The sequence below is a fragment of the Lissotriton helveticus genome, chromosome 10 (genome assembly GCF_964261635.1).
Source record: "Lissotriton helveticus chromosome 10, aLisHel1.1, whole genome shotgun sequence".
In the NCBI taxonomy this organism is placed as follows: domain Eukaryota; kingdom Metazoa; phylum Chordata; class Amphibia; order Caudata; family Salamandridae; genus Lissotriton; species Lissotriton helveticus.
Genome location: NC_136071.1, coordinates 246,899,221 through 246,923,967, shown reverse-complemented (window position 1 = coordinate 246,923,967; position 24,747 = coordinate 246,899,221). Strand labels below are relative to the sequence as shown.

Genomic DNA, 24,747 nt, shown 5'->3' with positions numbered 1-24,747 from the left:
ACTCACACACAGGCGTGCAGCTTCCTCGTCACAGCTCACCATAACCAAGGTGGACTCTATAATATCTCAGCAGCCTGTGACCTAGGCAACCATTCCACCGCACCTGTGACTTACTACCAAGTGTGACCAGCATGGCATTGACAGATTCATTTCCTTTGCCCCTGGTCACTCCTTCTAGATCTCCTGGTAGTAGTCACCCTGCTCATACCACTCTTGGGTGTACAATCCATAGTTGTGGTGGGTCTATTTTCATTCCTCGGTGTCTTCGTCTAGTCCTTTGGATTATTTGATCATCACTCTTCTAACAACACAAATATCTCCTCCTTTCCACAAATCACCTCCTAACTTTATTCACAGAGATCTTCTCCTTTCCACAAATCACCTTCCAGCAGCTACCTATGTTATATGACCTCTCTTTATTAATGTAATAACTACACTTTCACAATTGCTTTATTAACCTTCCTGCTTTCTCAAATTTGCTTGAAAATGCACCATTTTCCACTCTTTTTCTCAAAATTTTCTCGGGGGGACATTCCCCCCTAACCCCCCTCAGGTTGTTCTCGCTCGCTCGCTACGGTGCTGTATGCCAAGCCTTTTACGCCCCACCACTTTCAAATGTCACCAGCCGCCACTGTACGACAGACTCAGTGCCTTCTTCCACCACAAAATCAGGACCATCTATAACAACTTTGACAACGACAACCTACAAGCTGAACCTACACCCACCGTTCCCTACACCATGCAGCCTGCACTCGACATCTGGACAGCCATCTCCATCAATGACACACTGAAGAATATGAAGTCAGCCCACTCTGGGGCCCCCACGGACCTCTGCCCTCACCACATCTAGCACAGAGCTGCTGACATCATCGCCCCAGAGCTTCATTGAATCATCAACGGCTCCTTCAAGACCGCCTCCTTCTCCGACTGGAAACACCCCAAGATCAACCCTCTCCTGAAAAAATCCTCAGCAGACCTCACCGATCTCAAAAACTTCAGACCAAGCTCCATACTCCTGTACCCGCCAAAATTCATCAAAAAAGCTGTCAACAGCCAGCTCGCCTCCTCCATAGAAGAAAACATCTTCGACTCCTCCCAGTCCAGTTTCAGGAAAAACTACAGCACTGAAACCACCCTTCTCGCCGTAACAGATGTGATCCGCTCCCTCCTCAACAGAGGAGAGATTGTGGCCCTCATCCACCTGGACCTCTCCGCAGCCTTCAACACTGTAGCTCACTGTACCTTAGCCCGCAGACTACACGATGTGCGAATCCGGAACAAGGCCCTCGACTGGATCTGCTCATTCCTATCTGGCAGAATGCAGCGGGTCAGACTCCAACCCTTCCCACACCGACCACCTGCGGAGTTCCCCAAGGATCCTCCATCAGCCAAACCCTGTTTAACTTCTACTTGGCCCGCTCACATCCATCATCAGATCCCACAGACACAACATTGTATCCTACGCAGACGACACCCAACTCCTTCTCTCACTATAAAACGAGCCAGACATCTCCAAACACAACTTCTAGGAAGGAATGGAAGCTGTCGCCAGGTGGATGATTTAGACGGTTTTGTATCTGGTAAATCCTCCCTGGTCTGCGGCGCCCCGGCTACATGGGAGATTCGTTCATACCTATCCGATAATTCAGGAATATATCCTCGCTTAATCACAGCTGACGCGACTCCATATTCAGTTTTGGCGCCATGGCTTTTAATCGACCGCCTTATGACCCGCTTAAAACTGGAACTTTAACTACAGCACATCCTTGCGGCTCATACTAGGACATTTTTCCCCTTGATCATATGGTCGGAATTTACAGTGATAATGTGAACATCTATTCTTGTGTGACCTCACTCCTCTACATTTTCAGCCACTAGAATTCACCATTCTTGGCAGCTATAGTACATCATCAACATTTCAGTCTATCATTCTATGTGCAATAGACGGCTACCTGAAGAAGGCACGTATGCCGAAACGCGCGTTGTAGACATCTGCCGCACTGCCTCCACCAACCTTCCGTCTATCGTATTTGATATATGCACAATCATGCTATTTTGATGATATAAATTTCTTGAAATCATGATCATAAATTTTATATGAATATGTCAATATGTCATTTATCAAGTAAACTATGAATAATATATGAAATAAGAAAATAAGAAAATAAAATTTATTTTGATATTGAATCTTGTGTGCACACATCTGTTAGAATAGGGTGGTTAGTTTATCCACATGTGAAAATGTATTCTCACATGCTCTCACTTTTAATATAAAGGTATTTTCGTTATATAAGTCCTTGGTCATTATCTGTCTCTAGCTATAATTTTCTTACACTGTGCCAGGTGGATGAAGAACAGCTGCCTACAACTCAACTTGGACAAAACTGAAGTACTCATGGGCCACACCCCGACGCCTGGAATGACACCAGCTGGCACCCGCCCTCTGGACCCTTCCCTCCCCCACTGACCACGCATGCCAACTCTATCATCCTGGACAGATGTACGACGGTACAACGCGTGGTATTACCACGCGTACCGTTACAAAGCGTCTTTTACAACGCAAGTCATTACCACGACTTGCGCTGTAGGGGTGCGGACTTAGGAATAGTTTAATTTTCTATTCCAACACCAGCCTACGTACAGTAGGGAAGGTGTTGGAATAGTAAATCTACTATTCCTTATCTTAGAGCGCCCTCCAGCGCAAGTCGTGGTTACGACTTGCGTTGTAAAAGACGCATCGTAACAGTACTGCGGGGTAACACCCGCCTTGTAAAGGATGTTCCCCTCCTGGACCCTTAACTCAAAATGGACAGCCAAATCAACACTGTCTCCTTCTCCTGTTTCCTCACCCTCAGTCTTTATGAAAGACCTTCAACTGGATTCGTATCGAGCACAGGAAAACCGTCATCTATGCCCTCATCAGCAGCAGACTGGACTACGGCAACACACTGTACGGCGGGATCAGCAAGAAACTCAGCCGCAAACTTCAGAACGTCCAGAACGCCTCTGCCAGACTAGTCCTCAACCTACCTCACCACATCACCCAATGCCTGCAGACACTACACTGGACCAACCTACATGAACCACCGCCTCTCGTTCCACGCACCCCAAAGATCCCTCCGCTCAGCCCTGGTTTCCTGTTTAATCATTTGTAAATTTTAATATCTTTATAGTGGATCGAAAATGTTAATTTATGGTAAATATATTCAGTGGTGGCTTCCACAAACAAAAAGTGATGGGGCGGGTGGTGGGGCAGGTGAAGGGAGCGCAGGGGGATTAATAATAAAGAAAAAGAAAAAGCAAGACTCACCTGAAGCCTCCCGCGTCACGCCTCGGTGTTCTTCCTGGTCGCAGCAGACACTGGAACCGCCCCGCGCTGCTCTCAATCTATGAGAGCAGCGTGGGGATTGGCCTGAGCGGGCTGGTTTGATGCTCTGCTCAGGCACAGGGAGTCTGTGCTACTTCTCCAACATGGCTGTTCAATACAGCTGGTTTGGAGAAACCTAAGTGCGCATGTGTGTTTGGCCAGCCTAAGATGGCCGGTCAAACACACATGCGTACTTAGAAGTGCTCAAACCAGTCCTACTGTCCCCTCTCATGGCCCCACCACTCCCTACACACGCTGGCTTAGCCAGCAGGTGAAAAATAAAACGATGATGTATATCATTTAATTTTTCATTTGCTGGCTCTGAGGCAGTGGGCGATGCTCCTCCGCCATTGCGTAGGAGCCGCTCCTGAATATATTGTCACTTATTGTAGTGGTCCACAATAAAATTGATCGCCTAAAAACATGTAAATACAAATGTTGCACACTTTCTCATTAGGTTTACGTGTGAAAACTACGAAGACAACTATTTCAACCTAGAGACTTTAAAATAAATAATACAATATTTTTCTTTATCCTAGATGGGTTTAGATGAAGATAATGAATACTCCGATTCCAGTGGTCTATTTTACAGTGCGGTGGATTACATCAAGACAAACCATTCCCACCTGCTTGAAACACTTTGCCACGATAACTTTTCTCTTTTGAGGTATTATCACTAATGGTTGTGTTTTATAAATTAGCAACATCATTCAACAGTACATCGTGCGAATGTTCAGATATTTGCATTAGTGCACTTAGCATCACTGCTGTGATGAACACGAGGAAACTACCCCGCGAGACAGTCAGTTTAACAAAATGCTACTGGCTGTGCTCTGAAACCCCCTTTTAATCTTACTAATGACTCCCAGTCTCACCACACCCACATTTTTCCCTGCCTCGCTCTAGTATTTGGTCAGTACACCAGTGCCGAAAGGTCAATTTCCACTGGAATTCCTGCAACTTGACGTTTTTAAGTGAGAATCTCAATTCTAGGTCTTTATTATGTACTTTTCGGAAAAGTCTGACATTTTGTACTAGCATACAGGAATTCTAATTCGAAAAATGGGCGGGCGAGTACAACATTTCAATCTAACCAGAATTCTAACTAACTTGTATTCTATGGTATCAGTAGGACTTTTATAGATTTCTGTTGATATGTCAAATTCAGCCTTCAGTCCACTTCTGCAGATTATCCTGATTTGACAATGCTTGACTAGAGAAAATGAGGGAAGGCTTGAGTAGTGGTCAGCAGTACATTAGTATGCTGACAGGGGAATAGGTGGTGAAGCCAGACACTGATGTATCTCATTGATCCCTTAAAGTCTTTCAGGGCATGTAAGTCAGATTCAGGCCATTAACATTCGTTGCTGAACAACTCTGTGATCCAAAATTAATTGATTTTTGCACTGACCATTGTGTGAGCTCATATTGTTTGTTCGTATGTTTCATAATATATGAATACATGGTGTAATAGTAGTAAAGTCTTCATGATGCGGATACCATAAATAGTACATTAAAATCATGAACATTTTAAAAGAAAGATAAAAACTGGCTTATATAACATGGGAAAAAGTGACGCACCGCTGGTGCAAGGGACTTGTAAAGAAGCCCCAGAGTATGTTGCCAATAACTCAATTGTAGTCCAAGTGGTACTGCCAATATACAAAAACAATTTTGTATGTTGTCAATATATCTTGGACTAGAGTCAAGAAGTATCCTATTTTACATTTTTAAAATAAAAAAATCATCACTCCCAGGGCAGCAAATTATATATAAAGTGCTATTTATAAAACGAAGAAGATGGTTAAGTGGCCTGTTTTTCCTTCATGTACCACTTTTTAGGCAGCAGGTAAGGTTAAGCAGCCTCTCACTGTGGACTTCTTGTCCACCTCCTAGCACCATGGCCTGCTTATCTCTTTTTAACAAGTTCAAGCGACATAAATAGGAAGGGCGATGACGGATAGGACCTTACCCGGTACGCTGGCAATTTGTGGTGGTGAGATGTGGGTGTCCTAAATGGTGCAGCACTCTTTCTTGCTACCAACGGAGGCAATAGTAACAGCAGAGATGGCTCTTTTCGTAATTATGTTAATGCCTGGACCTGCATAAGATTTTCTACCTCTCAGACATTTAACTAACTCTCAGCTGGTGGCCCACTAGTGGAAAAGTACTAGAGAAGGATGATGGAGGAAGCAGGCAAGCATCTTGCTGAAAGGACCAAAGTGAAGATCACAGGGGGGGTGGCTTGTCCTCAATGTGGAAATTCAACGCATATGATTAGGACAACTGCAAAACTGTACAAATATCTTCAAATGCTTTATCTCTAGCAAGAAACACATTCTCTGTGTAAAATCTGCTTTTCACACACAAACCTTGGGAATAGTAGAGTGTTTAATGTGCTTTCCTACACTTACAACAAACAGCATGTGCCCTGTGGGGAAACAGGGCTGGACTGGAAACCATCGACAGCCTAATCAAAAATCTTAAAATCTGCCCACAATGCAGGAGGCCCTAACTTGAATCGAGCCATTGTTAGGTCATAGAGGCCTAGCCTTCAATGACAGCAGCCCATGAGCATGCAGTCTACACAGTAGATGGCAGAGTGGCAAGGTCAGACCCTTTGCGGAATAACAGCAAATGTTGGTGAATTCCATCAAAGTGATGGTCGTGTGGCCACTCACCACTTTAGCACATTACATTTTCCTGACCATCGTTATGACCATATGCAGCATTATCACACAACTACTTCTTTTGGTGTCACTAACAAATTCAGAGCAATGAAATTAATTTCAAATGTTATGCATGTGTAAGGGTGGTGTGGAGTGCAAAAAAAGATGGATTTAGGCCCAGATCCTTGTACCTTGTGAATGTATGAAATTGTTCTACATTCTGTCCATCAACTGTGTTTTTTGCAATTTTCACCCCGAGTGGGCTGGGTATGCTCAGACGTGAGTCCCAGGCTCTCCACACCACTGGAGTCAAGCTATCCAGGCTGATGAAGGCTGAAACTGAGACCTTTGGTATCTTACGTGTGTTTAACTGATGAAGGCTGATAGCCAGAAACCGGTCCTTGGATGCTTGATTCCGGTCTGGGAAAGACATGGCTTGGTAGTTCGGACTGGACTGCTCCCGTGAGGCACAGGGTCAGAGCTGATTTGCATATAGCCAGTGTCTAACCCAGGGTGGTGTGGAATGCAAAAAAACGATGGATTTAGGCCCAGATCCTTGTACTGGGGTTGTACTGGGGTGAATGTATGACATTGTTCTACATTCTGTCCATCAACTGTGTTTTTTGCAATTTCATGCATGTGTAAGTGGCACCTCAAAATGCTAAAATGCCTTAGAAACTCACCTGTTACTTTTTTTCCGGCAGATACTGAGATTTTTTTCTTCATGCAAGTCTGACTTGCACAGAGAAATATTTTGAGAATTACGCAACTTATCTGTACTCTAATGGAAAATGTTTCAATTCCTGAGGTGTAATTAAGTACATTCAGTAGAGTTGTTGTGTCACATTTTCCTGTATAGCATGTAATATGCGTTATCACATACATCAAATAATAAAATAATCCTCAAAGTAACAGTCACCTTTACTGTTTTGAGAGTCCATCAAGGCAATTGCTTATGTATGTTTAAGAAATGACACATTTTTATTGCAGTCTCACTACAGACAGATCCAGCTATCTGTCTGGAGACAGCATTGTATACCACACTCCACAAAGCCAATCCTTGCTCAAGATTAGATGGCTTTCTTGTCAATCTCAGTTGCCTTGCTCCTATTTGTTGCTTTCCTCCCTTTATATGTTTGATCCCCCCACAGGAGCTCATTGGTTTCACCATCTGTAGGTTCCTGATTCTGCCTGCTCTAAGCACAGCATTGCAAAATGTGGGTCTAAACAAACCTCTATACTGCTGATAGAGCGCGCGGGTCACCCGACCAATAATTTCGCCGCTTTCGGCTTCGGGCCCATATATTTCAAATCACCATATACATTGATCGGATGACCTCACGGTCTGCTATCAAATTTTGTGAGTTCCTTTCGTTATTCCTCAGCGTACCCGACTTACCATCCACCGACACGGGTACCTATGACCACAATGGATCAGGGAGCTAGCTGTAAAATGAAAGGCAGCAAAGTACAAACCCAACAAATAACATTCAATTTCTTTCAAATGACCACGGACAACTGGAAGTTTTAAAGTCTTTATCTAAAGTTCGTTCTCAGAAATCATTAGATTTACAAGAATAAGACAATCAATAATCAAGATAATGAAAAGTACATAACTATAGAGAAATAAAGTCAGGGTAACCATTGAAATTCTGTTATGAGATGCAACGGGAATATGATATGCATTTAGGGCAAAAGTTCTTTAGACAGTTTAAGCAAGGAGGTTCTAGACCATATCAGGAAATGACAAACCGCAATGCAAAATATAATTTCTAACAGGTAGGGTAACATAGGAATACGTTACGAAAACAATGCAAATGACTTTATGATTTCAAATGGTTGCGGGAAAAGCATGGAAAATTAACATATGCAAAGGTGTGTCTTTATTGAAGCAAAGACAGAAATTCAGAAAGGTGCAAGATTCAGAGTGATATTTACCTAGACTGGTGTGGAAACCAAACCCTGGCCACGGGTCAGTTAAGGACAGGAAACCCTCAAGGAAGGATACCCCTCAATGGACAGCAGGTGCAGAATGGACACCCAGGACAGGACAGGAAACCCTCAGATTAGGAATCAGGACAGGCCCTCTAGGACAGGACCCTCAGGACAGGACCAGCACCCACAGTTCGGAAGCAACGCCTGCGCTCCACCCTCTCTGCAGCTATCGATCAGAACCCCGATTGGGTCAGCGAACTCCCATCAAAGTGCTCCGCCAGCACTTTAAGGTTTAGTAAAACCTTAGTCTATGGTCAATTTCGGACAGAGTGCTCCGCAGTACTCTGTATCTTCAGTCACCTATTGAGTGCGTTGGGTCAGTGACAGGTCAGCTAAACCAGACAAGTCGGACAATTTCCCTAGGTGAACCCAGGGTAGTTATACTGTTTTGGGACGGTGTACCACCCCCCAATGTTGCAAAGTGTCAGAATCCCTCAATTTGGATTGGTCCTAAGGTAGGATTTGGGTAACACACCAATCAGAATAGACTATTTGGAGGCCTAATTTACATCTCTGGGCACCGCCTAGCAAGATTGGGGTTCCCATGAGAAAGTCGCACAGAATACAGTGAAAGAATACATTTTCGTTACAATAGAACATGATCATGATGCTGCTGCTGGGCGAAGGTGTTCTTTCCCAGGGTGGCTCTGGCATCAACCTTCTTTGGCCTCAGTTCAATGCCATAGCAGCTTCTACGATTCTGCGCAGAAATACCCTCCAAGATGGACTCCCCAGCCCAGCACCCCTCCGAGTCGAGGTTACATGAAAAGTAAGCGAAAACAAATTAAAACATAGAAATGACGGTATGAAAACACATCATTGGTTTTGTACTTTAAACTTATCATTATAAAAATATACTATGCAGTTTAAATGTTAGCAACATATACACTCTCACAAGAGCAGCTCCACGTTATTACCGAAAGCTGTGTATTACGCATGCACACCCTTTCCCACCAAACTTATAACTACGTCAGGTCACGTGAGTGTGACTGACGCATGCGCAGAAGCAATTTTCCAAGCGGCGGCCATGTTTTAGAGACATGGATTAATCGTATTAGAAAACACATACGCAAGCTTCCTCTACTACGTTCAAATATAAAAATAAAGATTAGTAAGACGTACAAATTTATTAATTGATTACACACGGGCGAGGTTCATGACTCGAGCAAGTCGCGATGCGAAGCTTGCTCTATCACTGCATTTAGTGACACTGACTGGTCACTAGAAGAACAACAGAAATGTGGAAGATACATCATCGTTCTTGACAGACTACAATAAACAAGCATTAGCAATACCAATAGGTCTTGCTTTTTGTATAGGTAGGGCCACTGGACTTATGCAATTCTGGATCCACAGCATTTTTCGTATTAGTATAGATTTGCCGCATAACACCCATTTAGCTTCATAATCTGGAGAGTATAACAAAAACAAATTCTGTTTCTAGCTGAAAGGTTCAAAAGTTACTTAAACGCAACAAGTGTTGCTGTGCAGTGGAAAGCCTGTTGCAAAGCTTAACTGGTCACCTTTCTGTTGATTATTACTATATTTTGGGAAACATTCTTTACAATGCAACTTTTACCACGCAGTGCCTTTACGACGCAACTTTTACAACGCAAACCATTACAACGCATTGCGCTGGGGGGCGCTCTAGGATAGGGAATAAGTTTAATTTACTATCCCACACCTTCCCTAGTGTCCATGGGGACTGGAGTTGGAATAGTAAATTAAACTATTCACTATCCAGCACCCCAAAGCGCTATGCGTTCTAAAGGTTTTCGTTGTAAAAAACGCGTTGTAAAGGCACGCGATGTAAAAGCATGCGTTGTAATGTCATACATCCCTATATTTTTGTGTTAAATTGGTACTAATGACGTGCAACCAATGCCCAGGCAGTGTCAACAAGCATAAAAATGTAAAAATAATGAAGTAATTCTTTCATAAAATATGCCGCACTACATGGCATAATTTGCCTATACTTGACACATAATGTACTCAAGCCTGAAGCATAACTTGGTCCATCCCTGCTGCATAATTCCAGTGGCCCTGTTTATAGGCGAAGCCGATTGGCATTGCCAATGCTTGTTGATCACGAGGGTGCCAATCAGACATAAAATGTTAAAACATGAATGTGGACAATAATTAGGAGAAAATAATAATTTTCACTTTCACGCTTCTGGTCTAATATTTATAACAGTTGGTGGCAAATTCGCGAGTGTGCCAAACACTATTACGAGTTATTTTGTATTGTTTTCCAAAATCCTTACACCCGGTGTCATTAATTTGGTAAACGTGTGTTTTTCAGTTACACGGACTCAGAAGGAAGGACTCTGTTACATCACGCAGCAGCTCACGGGAACGTCAACATCTGCCAGGTACTTAGAAATTGCTTAACTGCTTTCCTTCTGCACAAATTAAACTTTGAAAGGAACATTTGGAAGGAATAATGGAGCGAACCACACCCAAGTAAAGAGAGCAAGCTGGCATAAAAGTCGAACAAATCTTGTGTTTCAAGCAGGATGCCAAGCAGGCTGAATGCCTTCGTTTTAGCTCTTAATAAACATATTTTTTCATATCGCTGTATTTTAAATTCGTGCTTATATGTCTATGTTTTAGGAGGTCTTACGCGCTAATATCTACTTAGATGCTGTGTCTTACACGTCATTCTATGCCTTGTGAAACCACCTTTTATTTCCTGTATTTGACTTGGCTGGTACATTTAATTACTAGGTTGACTTTATAATGGTTTGTCCAGCACTTAACTGTTGATGGCGGTTGGTTGGGCCAGTGCAGGTTGTAAAAGAAGTTTTAAAGGAATCCTTCAGCACGGAAGACAAGGAAGGCGCTTTCAGAGAGACGTTTTTTAGCACCTTCTCCTCCCACCCTCTTTCACGCTGCAAGTACATTTAAATTAGTTATTGACTGGTAGAAAGTGTTTGAGTCTGTGAGGAGCATTTGTGTATTCTGCTTGAACCATAAACATCAGGACGTGGATATACCGTGCCGTGCAAGAGGCCTTTAGCGATGATCGATTGAGATCCACAATTCTTTGGCGCTGAGCCACTGATAAATAGTGGTGTTGCTGCATCCTGAGGACGTAGTCTGTCTTTCCTTTTTAGTCAGAGTGACTTCCTGAGGCTCCTCTGGATGATTCTCCCTACAGCTCTTCTTTTCACATGGAGGTTTGATAGACCAAGACAGGAGCGGCCCTCAGACCGCTCGCCCTCCTTGAGACCTCTCCTTCACCGCCCAACAACATGGGTTGCTATTCAACTCTTTACAACCCGCAGAGGCTCAATCAAAGGTCAACAATCTCTAAGTTCTCATAAAGCAGTCTAACCTCAATTTAGTAATTACAATCGAATGCCAAAGTCAGTTCCAGCATATGAAAGCAAGTTTAACAAAGCAGTGAAAGACACTTAAAGCACAGCAGCTATATATATATATATATATAATATGGGTATTAGCACGTTTAAAACCTCCTAAACCTACGAATAAAAGCACACATTTTAAATACAATGATCCGAAAAAGCTTCTATATCAAGAATGCAAACGTAGACACTCAGCCTTTTTGTCCTCCTGTGGGAAACGTGATTAGTTCGACTTTTGTGCCTACTTGCTCTGTTTACTTGGGTGCGGTTCATTCTTTCCATTGCACTTGTGAATGTTCCTTTCAATCCTAAATGTACGCACCCATGACAGAAATACTATGTTAAATTCCTTACACGAAAAATTGAAAATATGGGAATTATAGCATTTTATGCCATCTTTTGAGGTTTTGTAATCTCTGTAAGGGCGTATAAACGGGTCCTAATAATGCAAAGGCAGTTTTGGAGTGGCCCTCTCCGAGGAACATATAACAAATTCGGAAATTAGCAAAATTCTATATGTTTTCAGGGTTGCATCACCTATAAAGCCACTTACCAGGTCTGGTACAGACTTTACCTTTGACATTGAACAAAAAGAGGCTTTCAATTACCGCAAAGACGCTGTCCACTTCAATCCGACACAATGATTCTTTGACAGATGTAAGCGACAGGCCCACACTTATTAGACTGCATGCAGGGGTTGACTCTCCACTAAACACCTTTTTATCCTGAGTCGTATCCTTAGTTCTTGCCTCGGTTTGTGGGTTACTGTCACCCAATTGGTGGGATCCTCTGCCTCACGCTTGGCCCTATCTCATAAATTGAGAATACATCCAGTGGCGCGTGTGCCTTTCACCTGTCTTTTCCATTGCCAGTTGATGTTTGACAAAAAATACGAGCTTGAGGCAATACTGGATTGCAGGTTGCACAGTACCTCATGCCTCAAAGGGCATGATGCTTGAGAGTGTTAAGAGGAACCGGACGATTGTGTGCAAGCCCTTCGATTGACGGAGCCTTTCATGCCTCATTTCCCTAAAGACCTTTTGGTGTTTGGGGAAGAGTCTAGCACAGAAGAGCAGCAATGTCAAGATCTTACTCAGAGGGTCTCCAGAGAAGAATGGTATATATATTAAGCATTCTGGAGATATCTGTTGAAGGAATTTGTGGGATTGATATCCGAATCCATACTGCCTCGACTCTCAGTGGGGAAGGGAACAGTTGTAACGGAAGGCCTCTCTGGTGCTTCGATCTTTCATTTATATCTGGAGCCCTATGTTGGTCATTGTATAGGGAGGCCAAACCACTGTTGCTTTTGCAGAGTTTCAGCTTTTTGAAATCTACTGTATTCTTTGTGATAGAGCGCGTGTGAGTAGTGCGTGTGCTGAGTGTTTTTAAAAAGCTGATTTACAAACTTTTCTAAATAGTATTGACTGACTGTTGCTGCTAAAACCAATTGTATTTTTGCACATTTTATTTTTTATCTATTATCCTCGCGCTCCCCGGTCCGTCACGGCTCACTAGTGCCGGTTGCACGGAGGGCTGTGACTCCTTCCCCCCCAATTGCCTCACTTCCGGTCTAACTGTTCAAATACAGATGGGGGCCCTGCTGCGCAGCAGTGAGTAGCGCATGTGCTGAGTGTTTTTAAAAAGCTGATTTAACGAACTTTTTAAAATAGTATTGACTGACTGTTGCTGCTAAAACCAATTGTATTTTTGCACATCTTATTTTTTATCTGTCATCCTCTCGTTCCCCTGTCCGTCATGGCTCACTAGTGCCGGTTGCACAGAGGGACACGACTCCTCCCTCCAATTGCCTCACTTCCGGTTTAACTGTTTAAAAACAGAAGGGTGCCCGGCCGCGCAGCGGGAACGCTGCTGGCGCAAAGACGCGCCAGGGGTAAGCCCGTCTGCACCCGTCCGCGGCCGGCGCCAGCCATGCTGCCGTTAGGGGTTGGGTGGTGAAGAGGATCAGCTGGTCCAGAGAAGAGCTAATGGCCTATAATGTTGATAACCATTGCGCGCTGTGCCTAACGGATTTGGCTGGTAAGGGTTTGCCACCCAGTTGCCTGCTGTGCGGACAGGGCTTGAATGTAGTAAATGATATGGCAACTCCAACAAAATGGACCCATATGGAGATATGCCGTTCTAAGGCTATCCTCCCAGAACAGTGTGAGTTGTTCCAGGCCGGCCTAGTTAACTGTAGATCCCTCCCTAGACATGCTGATGACATCTGGTTGGCCCTTATGGAGTCATCTTGGGACGCCATGTTCCTAACTGAAACTTGGCTTTACGCAGGTACAATGGCATCTATCACCTTAGCTATTCCGTCTGGTTTTAAAATGTGCTTCTCAAATAGGGAGGGTAATAAAAGAGGGGGTGGGTGGCTATCATCTTTAAAGAATCCTTGGAACTGACCTCTTCTAGCCCCCTCGACATACAAGGAATTGAGGGGCTAAAATTCTGCTTCCAAGTCAATGCTATGGTATCTTTAGCCGGCCCGCTTATTTATAGGCCACCGGACTGCGCAGCGAATATCACTTATGATCTCTGCAATTATATTGTCCAAAAATCGTTAGCTCATACATACTTCATGGCACTTGGAGATTTTAATTTTCACCTCAATGATCCCAACTGTCCTCAAGCAACTCAGCTAATTTCATCGTTAGCAGCTGCTAATCTACTGCAAATGACCTCAGGTCCTACACACAAGGCAGGCCACACTTTAGATTTCGTTTTTTCCAATATTCAGGAAACGACAATGGAAGCACCTCGACCCCTGGTCTGGTCAGACTACTACCTGATCCCCTTTTCAGTCAGACTGGCCAAATTAAGCCAGGGCAGAGGTAAGCGACCCACTATGAAGAGAAAGTGGAACAACATAACGGCTGAAACCTTGGGTCCCATTTTAGAAATAGACCCTCCTTTCCCTACCTCAGATCCTAATATAGATGCCCTGGCAATGATCCATTGGATTGCCTCGGCGGTGGATGCCGTTGCACCAGTAAAAATGATGCTATCGCGCAGATAATCTCCATCTGCTCCGTGGTTTTCAGAGGCACTCAGAGAAGAAAAAAGGAGCTGCAAGAGACTAGAACGACAATGGAGATCAAAGTATAGCGACGCAGCAAAGGCATGCTATAAAAATGCCTTGAAAAACTTACATAAATCAATAAAAACGGCCAGAAGAAAATGTATTGCTTCCTGTATATATAAAGTGGTCCATTCGGGCAAAGAAGTATTTAAGGTAGTTCAATCTTTCTTTAAGCCAAGAGCAATTGACACTGAAGTGACCTCGACACCAGCTATGCGCGAAGACATTTCTAATTTCTTCGACAATAAAACCTTAAAGGTGTATGACACCTTCTCTGCCCCTGTAGCGACAGAGAAATTACATTCATCTTCGGTCAGAGTGCAGGGCCTGCTGTTTCTAAATTGTTCTCCAATCTCGCATCATGATGCGCTGACAGAGATTGAAAAATGTAAATCATGGCCTCCTGATGACCCATGTCCCCCCAAACTATGGAAAATGAGATCTCACTCCCTGACTAATACACTTACCCATGTCTGGAACACATCCCATGATACCTGAGATTTTCCCGACTGCTGGAAGCATGCCACACTGCTCCCCCTGAAAAAAAAAACACCGGAGCCCCAAGAGACTTTAGTAATCTCAGGCAAATTTTGCTTTTACCCGCACTCGGTAAGATGCTGGAGAAGCTGGTTCAACAGCAACTGAACCACTTCATTGAATGTAATGCTGTCTTGCATTAAACACAGTCAGGCTTTCGGTCGGGTTTTAGTACAGAGATGGCCCTCATAGAGGTGGCGGAGTCGGTAAGATGGGCACTAGATTCAGGGGCATCAGCAATGCTGGTGCTCCTGGATCTATCAGCAGTATTTGACATGGTTGACCACGCCAGGCTGCTTCAGACATTGGAAAGCATTGGCCTGGGTGGGAAGGTGCTGGCCTGGCTACTTGAGCGACCGCTCTCAAAAAGTCGCTCCCTGCCCATTTTCATCCAAACCGAAACCTCTTTGGTGTGGCATCCCCCAGGGCTCAGCCCAGAGCCCCTTACTTTTTAATGTGTATCTGACCCCTCTCTTCACCCTAATCGCCAATTGGGGTGTCAAAGCAATTTCCTATGCCGACGACACACAGTTGGTTTTCTCTTACCAAGAGCAGACAGCAGAAGCCTTTGACAATTTTAAGGGTTGTCTACGTGATATCGCTCCCTGGATAAATACGAATAAGTTAAAACTAAATGCAGGTAAAACGGAGGTGATCTTCTTTGGAAAAGGCCCGGTGCCTTCGCCAGATCTCTGGTGGCCCACCGAAATGGGTTCCCTGCCTTCTCCCAGTTCTAGTGCCAAAAATCTGGGGGTGAGATGGGAAGACGACCTCTCTTTTTCAGCTCAGATTCAACAGGTATCGGCTGGGTGCTTAAATAAAAATGAAATCTCCGAAAGTTCCTGGATCTGCTACCAGAAGATTGACGTAAACTAGTAGCCCATGCCACTGTAACATTCAGGCTGGACTACGCCAAGGGCCTTTACCTCGGCCTGCCGAAATATGCGATTCAACGATTACAGATGGTGCAAAATGCAGCTACAAGGCTGATTAAACTTATTACTTTTTGACATCATGTCTCTCCGCACTTGCGGGATCTGCACTGGGACCCAGTGGCAAGAAGAATCGAATTTAAGGCCCTGACCCTGGCCAACCGCAAGTTGCAGGGAAAGTGCCCAAATTATCTTAAATTAAGATTCCCCGATATGAGCAGGCTCGATCCACGGGCTCTAATACTCAGATTCTGCTCCATGTTCCACGCTTCTCGAACGCTCGGCTTGGGGGTAGAGCGATTTCGGCCAGAACAGCCAAAATGTGGAATGCCTTACCACTATCTCTTCGAAATGCTAATACAGAGCCCTGCTTTAGGGAACAGCTGAAGACGTGGGGGCAGATTTATGAAGGCCTTGCGCCGCCGGTGCGTCATTTTTAACATGGGAAAAAGTGACGCACCGGCGGCGCAAGGCCTTCATAAATCTGCCCTGTGGTTTTTTAATAAATAATTTTTAGCCCCCTGTGTGTTTTTTTAACCACATGGTATATGTCAACAGCTCACTAAGCGCCGAGACACCTCCTTGCGAGGTAGCTGATTGCGCTATATAAAACTTCAGTATTATTATTATTATTATACTCAAAGTATATTTTTGACCCGTGAACATTATGGTTTTGCATATTAAACAAATACATTTCGGGGCAAGAGTTGGACTTCTTTTTAGTCCTGACCACCAAATTCTCATACTATTTTGGGAGTTGGCAGGGGCAAAATGCTGGAAAGGTTCTAGGAAATGATAAAAATCTATAATAAAGCTACCATACAGGATATGGGAGCTGAAGAGTGATGCACCTCTGATTAATGATCAATCCTTTCATCAGAATCAGTCCTAATGAAAACAATTCACACTTTGAAGAACGAGGCTTAGGCTGTGCTTAATATGAGCCAGTGGTTGCAGGAGGGGCCCACCAACACTTATATTTGGGTACCAGCACTTATTTTTCCTCATCAGACTTTGATCTAGAATAAGAGAGAGAAAAATATAAAAGATGTGAAAAAACGAGAAATACGGAAAAAGATTGACAGAGGGAGAAAGCAGGAGTGACTTTGAGGGGTAGAGAGTGTCTGGTGATGAATTAAGGATGCATGAAGAGCCAAGAGAGAAATTGTACTCTCAGTAACTGAGACTGATGGTGGAACATGACAGCACAGGATGCTTGAAGATGGTCGCATGGGTATCAGTGGGTGGCTGGTGATGTTGTTTTGGATCGTTCCATGCTGCAGATGGGGGTAGCTGTAGTGATCACTATATGTACAATAACTATGGATGCTGCATGTACCTGTTTAAATAACTTATGAAACTCGTTGATGTGGTGTGCATGATGGTATACGTCTTAGGTATTCGTGGTCCTCTTGTTTGCCCACAAATGCCTTTCCAACGCCATCATTACAATACATGTCTCTTTACCACAAAAACATTTACCACGCATATGCCTTTAGCACACATACCTTTACATATAATTTCTTTTCCCCAAAACCCACAACCACCCTAAACCCTAAAATTCACTTTTTGTTCACTGAGGTATCGTGTAATACGTGTGACGTGAAATAGGCAACAAATTCACTTTTTACCCATTTATGATTTTATGTTGTATATTGCCCCAAAATCATCTGCTCCAGCTTGCAACTGCTCCACAGATGCAGAGGAGTGTGTAGGAACCATACATAACATGGCCTCTCCTTCCTGACCAAACTGTGAAAACAATACCTGGCTTTCCTTCCACACATCTCTACGACCCTCTCTGCATTCACTTTCCTCCTGCAGTTTTGCTCTCTGCTGTTTTTTGGAGCAAAGAGCCAGCACTCCTCTCCGAAAACCAATGTGGTGCAGATGGGAATTCCTTTATGATGTAGCAACAGTGGACAAGAGAACTTTTGTGACGCACTTCGGCATGACATTGTATTGAATAACAAGAATTAGAATCTGATATTCGTCATAACGATGCTTCGTAAGGGGCATACATAACAATAATATTCCTAATAATAATTTTAATGATAGTACAGAACATCGAGCTTCAAATGGCGGGGTAGTGAGGCCTGAGGCTAAAGTTATGCCCCAACTGGGCCACCTCAGTTTGCATATTAGGTGTTGAATGGTTGCCGTAGGAATTGATTGGTTTTCATCCCTTAATCCCCCCATTTGCTCAAAGGAGTCCACACTGATTTTTTCCACCACCACCCCAAGTCTCCTAGGGCATACAAAGACTGACTCTAGGAGATTTGTCACAGCAAAACAAGCATTCCTGGAGGTGGGGCTTTTTTGACCAGAGTGTGGCATGTTGGGGAGAGGATGTGATCTCACAGCTAGACTGCTGACCTTGGAGCTGGGAAACCAAGGTTCGAGCCTCGTAGTCGACTCCACATCAAGTGATTTTGGGCAAGTCACTTAGGGCCAGATGTAGGTAATTTTTATTTACCGACCTCTTAAATACCGAGTCATACCGACTCGGTATTTAAGAGGTCGGAAAATAAAAATACCGAGATGTAGGTAATTGCAGATGTGCAATTACCGAATCGGAAACAGTCGGTAATTTCCGATGTGGTAAATACCGACCAGTCAATGCCCATGCATTCCTATGGGCTTTGAAGCCCATAGGATTGATTGGGCATATACCGGTCGGTATTTACCACATCGGAAAATACCGACTGTCACAAGGGTGCAGGGGGTGTCACTTTGACACCCTCTGGCACCCCCAAAAGAGGCTCGGGTGCCATGTGGCAGGCATACCTGCCCTAAGGGCAGGTCTGCCTGTCATATGGCATAGGTGTGCATGCACACATGTGCATGCACACCAGAAACGGTATTTTACCATCAAGTAGTATTTGATGGTAAAATACCGATGTTGTACTGCTTGTGGGACTCAGAAGAGTCCCACCTACATACCAATTGTCCGGAATCAGTAATGATACCGACTCGGTATTTTACATACTCGGTAAATTTACCTACCGGTAAATTTACCGAGTCTGTAAATTACAGGGACCTACATGTCAAATTGCTTTTACCGGGTGGTAACGGCCGAATTCGGCCGTTACCACCCGGTAAAAGCCTACCTACATCTGGCCCTTAATCTCCCCGTGCCTACCAAAAATTTTTTAAAAAATGAATGTGTCCTTGGTGTAACGCAACTGGTGCTTATGTAAAGTGCTCCAATACCTTTGGGTCGAGTTTGCGCTATATAAATCTGCAAAAACAACAAAGAAAAAGGAACGTTGGGGTTCGGTTCTGTGAGGTTGATGGGCATCCTAGTAAATGTAGAAATAGCACTCTAACATAGAAATATTAACTTTTTAAATGCTCTGTTTGCAGGGATATTATCTAGTGCTGGCCATTTCGGCGTGTACTTTGGACCAAAACGTACCTTGATACCAATTAAAGTAACCTTGAGTGCATATTTCTAGTAACACCTGAAATATTGGATAATGTTGAAATACATTATGGCTTCAAGGCTTAGGTTCTGTATTTGATTATTCTTGAGACACCCTGATAAAGCCATAAGAACTTACTTTTTATTAATGCATTCCTCATGTGTTTGGCACATGAGCCGTAATGTGTGTTTTAGGACTTTGGTCCTGCTGCAGTGCAAACCGTTAGAGGTACATCCAGCATAGGTGGAACACCGTACCTCTGACGCTCCCCCTGTAGTCCGTGAGACTCCTTATAGGTTGTCCTCAGGTGGTTTCCACGTGTGTGTGTGTGTGTCTGTGTGTGTGTGTGTGTGTATATATATGTTCATTTGTGTATAATAAAGTAGTCTTATGTTCGAAAAGCTAAGGCACTGACTTCTCCAGCCCACAGCACACCTCATGAGTATAATTGGAACTCTTCTGTCTCACTGCCATGAGAGTCAAATACTAACGGGGTCACTTAGGGGCATATTATCAAGGCAGGCGATAAATTGGCGATAATGGGCTTGATAATATGCTCTATGGTATTCCAATTGAAGCTCAGGTTAGATGTCCTTCACATCTAACATGAGCTTCAATTGGAATTCCATAGAGCATATTATCAATCCCATTATCACCATTTTAGCAGCAGTTTACTGCCGCTAAAGCGGCGATAATTTTATCGCCTGTCTTGATAAAATGCCCCCAGGTTCCCAGGTTGAGAGTCTATAATACTGAGGCCCCAGGACTCCAGAGACGAATGTTCCAGGTTTTTACAGTTGGACCGGGTATCTTCCCTCTGCCCTGGGAGGCTTTACCCGGATTGTTTTACAGATATGTAACACATCTTTGTAGCTTCTGGGGCTATGGAAGGATCGTTTACAGATGAAGCAAACTGTAATTTCTAAACCAATGAAAGGCTTTGCATTGTTTCCAACTATGGGCTTCATTAATTAATCAATTCTGGTTGGGTGTAGTGGTCTAAATGTATTAAAATCCCTAACTGTAAATCAAGCTTGATTTCTCAGCGCAGGTAGAACTAGATTGATTTGTCATATCTTTCAAATCCCCTTTCTCACACATTCCTGGTATGTCTTTTAGCTCTTAATGCCTATAAGGCTATTGATGGGTGGTGTAGCCTGCTCTAAGGTGAAGATGACATCTCGGAGAGCAGCTCCTGACGTGGTCCTCACCCCTGCTGCCCCGAAGCAGACATAGGTACTCAGTAATGGACACTGCTACAAGTGTATCCCAGTGAAGCTGTGCGGAATGCTCCGGGGAAGTGGGTAGGAGCCGGTCCCACCGGGCAGATCCGGTGACGCCAACTCCTGGTACTGTGAGATGAAGGGGCACCCAGCCATCTTGAGTTCGGCACACACATCATGGCATGAAAGTGAGGCCAGGCTCGAGTGCGAGCAGAGCCTAGACTCATGATAAGAGAGTAAACCACGGATGATCAGCTCAGTGACCCTGGGGAGGAAAAAGAGGTAGTCAGCATCACACTTGGAAATCAGATGACATGACTTTTCTTGAGCTATGACATTTGAGTGCAACAAGGGAAGGCCAAGGCACGCTCACCCTGTGGGACCAGCCAGGTGAAATGTGATGAAAAATAGAATGGATTTTCCAGGTGTTCAGATCACTTAATAGTGTGTTTTTTGTGAGTGTAGCTGGGGTGCAGGCCCTGAACCTATGGATTGTACCAAGAAACGTGAACACTAAAGAGTTGTCTTGAAAATGGCGTTCCCCAACTGTGCAGTAGAGGAGCCTGTCTTTACATAAAGGCCCACAAGGTATTTTATAGGTCCGCTCTAGATGCCAAAAGTAAATTGATCCACCGCACAGAAAGACCTTAAAGAGTGCAGGAGGAATGTATGTAGCGGCACAGAAAAAGCTTATTCACTTATTCACCTAAACGGCAACAAAGAAAGAAGACAGCACCTCCTTTCTGGCAAAGATGATTTCCAACCTTACCTAAGAGAGTTTAATCAGAAAATATCTGACTCAGTCACAGCTCAGCTGCAAAGCCTGAATGCAGAAATGTCAGCAAACATGGCAGACAAATAAATGGGCAGTGTAGAGGAGAAAGGGTTGCAATAAACAAGGAGGCCATTGCTAGTTTGAGTCAGGAAATAGAAATATCTCAGTCAATCAGCAACAGCGTGGACAACGACATGACAGATTTGAGAGAAAAATACCTGGATTTGGAAATTAGATCACAGAGGGGCAGCATCAGAGTTTGCAATGTAAAGGAAGTTGAAGGGGTTTAGGATATTAAAATGTTTTGTGTCATTTGTTCAGAACTGTTCTAGAAAAAGGTCTGAACAATACCAATTGTGAGTGCACACAGCGTGGGAGCACTAAGGAAAGTCCAGGGTCTCAACTAGGGGTGGGTGGAATTTGCGTAGTCGCGCTTCGCGAGCACGCAAAAGTTCCACAATCACGAGGGATTGCTTGTTCCGCCCCTTCACAATGCTTTTTTCCTGTTCGCAAACGCTGTTTGCGTGTTCGGGGAGAAATATCTTACAAACACACATTTTCAAAGCGCGAACAACAAAAAATTCTGCGAAGCAGCGGAATTTTTGGCAATTCCGCGTTCTACACGGAACGCAAAATTACCCAATTTCCACAAATTCCGCAAGCGGAACGGAATTTACCGCCCAGGCATAATCTCAACGCACAGATAATTTAGCAAAACTAGGGTCATCCCAATTGAAAGACAAGAACATTAGAGAAGCAAGGACATTTAAGGAATTCACTTTCAAGGGTAGCTCTGGGTCATTATTCCAAGATTTTTCATAAAGTAGTTTAATCATAAGTAGAGCATTGATGTCCATTACAATGGAGCTTCGGAAAAGACAGATTCTCTACAGATGAGCTTTCCCTTTTACATTGTGGTTTAAAATAGATTACACATATTACACAATATGCACTGTGGAGGAAGGGCAAGAAGGCATCTGCTACTCAGGAGATAAAGGAATTGAGATGGCTTATGTGGGAGAAATGAGAGGAATGAGAGAAGCCCTAACAACCAAGCAAAGTGACCTGCAAAACTTGAACACAGAGGACAAAGAAGGATTGGGGGCTCAGTTGAATAAGAAAATTGGACTGATCTAGTGAATGACAACAACTGACTGTTTTTTTGTTTTCAGCGCTATAGTACGGGTGTTACTGGAAGGATAAGGATCATTTGGAGGGGGGCACGAGGGGAGTGGTTAGCCAAGGAGTGTTCATCATGGCATCAGGGATGTATCTAATCCCTTCCCACAAGAGTGGATTTCACGTTGCAAAGAAGAAGTTTAGTTGTCTTATTTGAGGGAGCTGTGGGTGGTGGTGGAGGGAGGGATGACACATATAAGGTAATCATGCAATATCTGGGAAAGGATTAGAAGAAATGCTGACTGCTCTTCTGTTACGATGTACTTATTTATACGTACACTGCCCCATTCAAATGGTGAAGCTACTTTCTTGGAATGTCATATGCCTGAACTCCTCTATTAAGAATTTGGAGGGCAGTTAAGGCTGACCACCATGACATAATATGTACTCAGGAAACCCAGCTTATACAAAAATATGCACCACTTATGAGAAATAATCTATACCTACTGCAATATTTCCAAAAAGCAGATACTAAGAGAAGTGGAGGTATGTTGGCAGTACATACAGATCTTTCATTAATGGTTTTTGAGGTTATGTAACACAAGGGAAGCTACATTTGTATACTTATCTGGGAACATGGGTGGGAAAGACCTACCTTTACTTGCCAAATACACACTGAATGAAGGGGAGAAAGCCTATATATTAACCATGCAAAAAGAAGTGGGCATTGAGGGACCTGCTGTGGCATACGCCACACTAGACAGACACCCTCAGGATAGATATCTACTTGGAAAAACATCAGACGTTAGGGTTGAAAATGCAAGCAGGGCCTTTTAGATATTTGGAGAGAAAACCATCTGCAGGAGAGAGCACTCATTGTTTCTCTCACACTCATAGATCCTTATCAAGAATTGATCTGGCATGGGGATCCCAGATGATGTTTCCAGCTAATAAGGGTGATAATAAGATCTAATAAAAAGAAAATTGGAGATTAGATGAATCCCACCTGAACGATGGACTTGTAACCCAAAACATATTAGACATGATTAAAGAGTGCTTTGAGAATAATGATAAGGGAGAATTGTCCCCAAGCATCCTCTGGGACACATTTAAGGGAGTTATCAGAGGCTATTGCATTGCAGGGAAAACAGAGTAGAAGCATAATTGAAATCTAAAAAGAGCAAGAGTGGAGGCAGATTTAAAATAAGCAAAAGCTAAATATTGAGACTCAGATTCATGAACCCCATAAGGGAAATAACATGCCTGAATATTCAATGTCATTATAATCAACAGAGAAACTGGAAAATACAGTTCTGTGCCTGAATCAAAAGTTCAATGAGAAAGCTAACAAGGCAGACCCCTGGCTAGCAAGATGTCTTAAAATAGCAATCGCTAACAACAGAATACTCAAAACTAAAGACCTTAGCAGCAACCTTTCTCAGGGCAAACTGGAAATAAAACGGTAGAGGAACAGGGAACCTGAAGGGAAAAGTGAATGGAGTATAACAGGGCACTGTAGGTGGTGGTCCATGTGGGCCTGGTGAAACTAGAACCCTTACTTTTTAAATAATGTGTTTATTCATATTTTCAATGTACTACACGCAGTACACCAATAAATGAGATACAGGACCAGCAAGCCTGCCAAATGTACTCCAATGAGAAACACCCCTCTAACTCGCCCCCCCAAACAAAGTCCAGACAATAGTCTTCATTCCATGCACATATATGTCAGGCCCAGGGATCTATCCACACCACCCTCTATATCCATGAATGCTCAAAACACAAGTGGCGGAACATGTCTCCTAGATGTACAATCATCCTCTGCTACCAAGACCTGGAGCCCCTTCCTCCCATGCTTAGTCAATACTTACCTACAAGTCCCCGAGCTCCCCCCACCGGTGGGTGTAAACTAGAAGCCTTCTTGGCATTAGTTACACTGCTCAAATTATCAACCGTCAGTAAGGAAGCAAGGAGACCCCAATCCCCCCAGAAGAAGTCTCCAAGGTGATAAAAATATAAACCTCAATAAAACCCCAGTACCAGATGGATGAACACATGTCTTTTCTAAACACTTCTGTAAAGGGCGGACCCTGAGACTCGTAAACATGTTTTACTTGTTCCTTCAAACTAAAGAAGTCATGCCTTTGATGACATAAGCACACATTACCCTGCTTCATAAATCTGGCCTGCATGTAGACTCATGCACCATAGAGACAAATAGATTATTTAAATCCTAATGTGCAAAGATT

General features: G+C 43.6%; 1 protein-coding gene across 1 annotated transcript in view; it reads left to right on the top strand.

The window, feature by feature from the left end:
- Nucleotides 1–24,747, top strand: part of LOC144783990 (uncharacterized) — a 330,381-nt gene that overhangs the window by 291,566 nt on the left and 14,068 nt on the right. Inside the window, exons 13-14 of the mRNA XM_078662705.1 lie at nucleotides 3,907–4,034; nucleotides 10,334–10,403. Coding sequence (XP_078518831.1) covers nucleotides 3,907–4,034; nucleotides 10,334–10,403 — 198 coding nt within the window. The remainder of the gene's footprint in view (nucleotides 1–3,906; nucleotides 4,035–10,333; nucleotides 10,404–24,747) is intronic.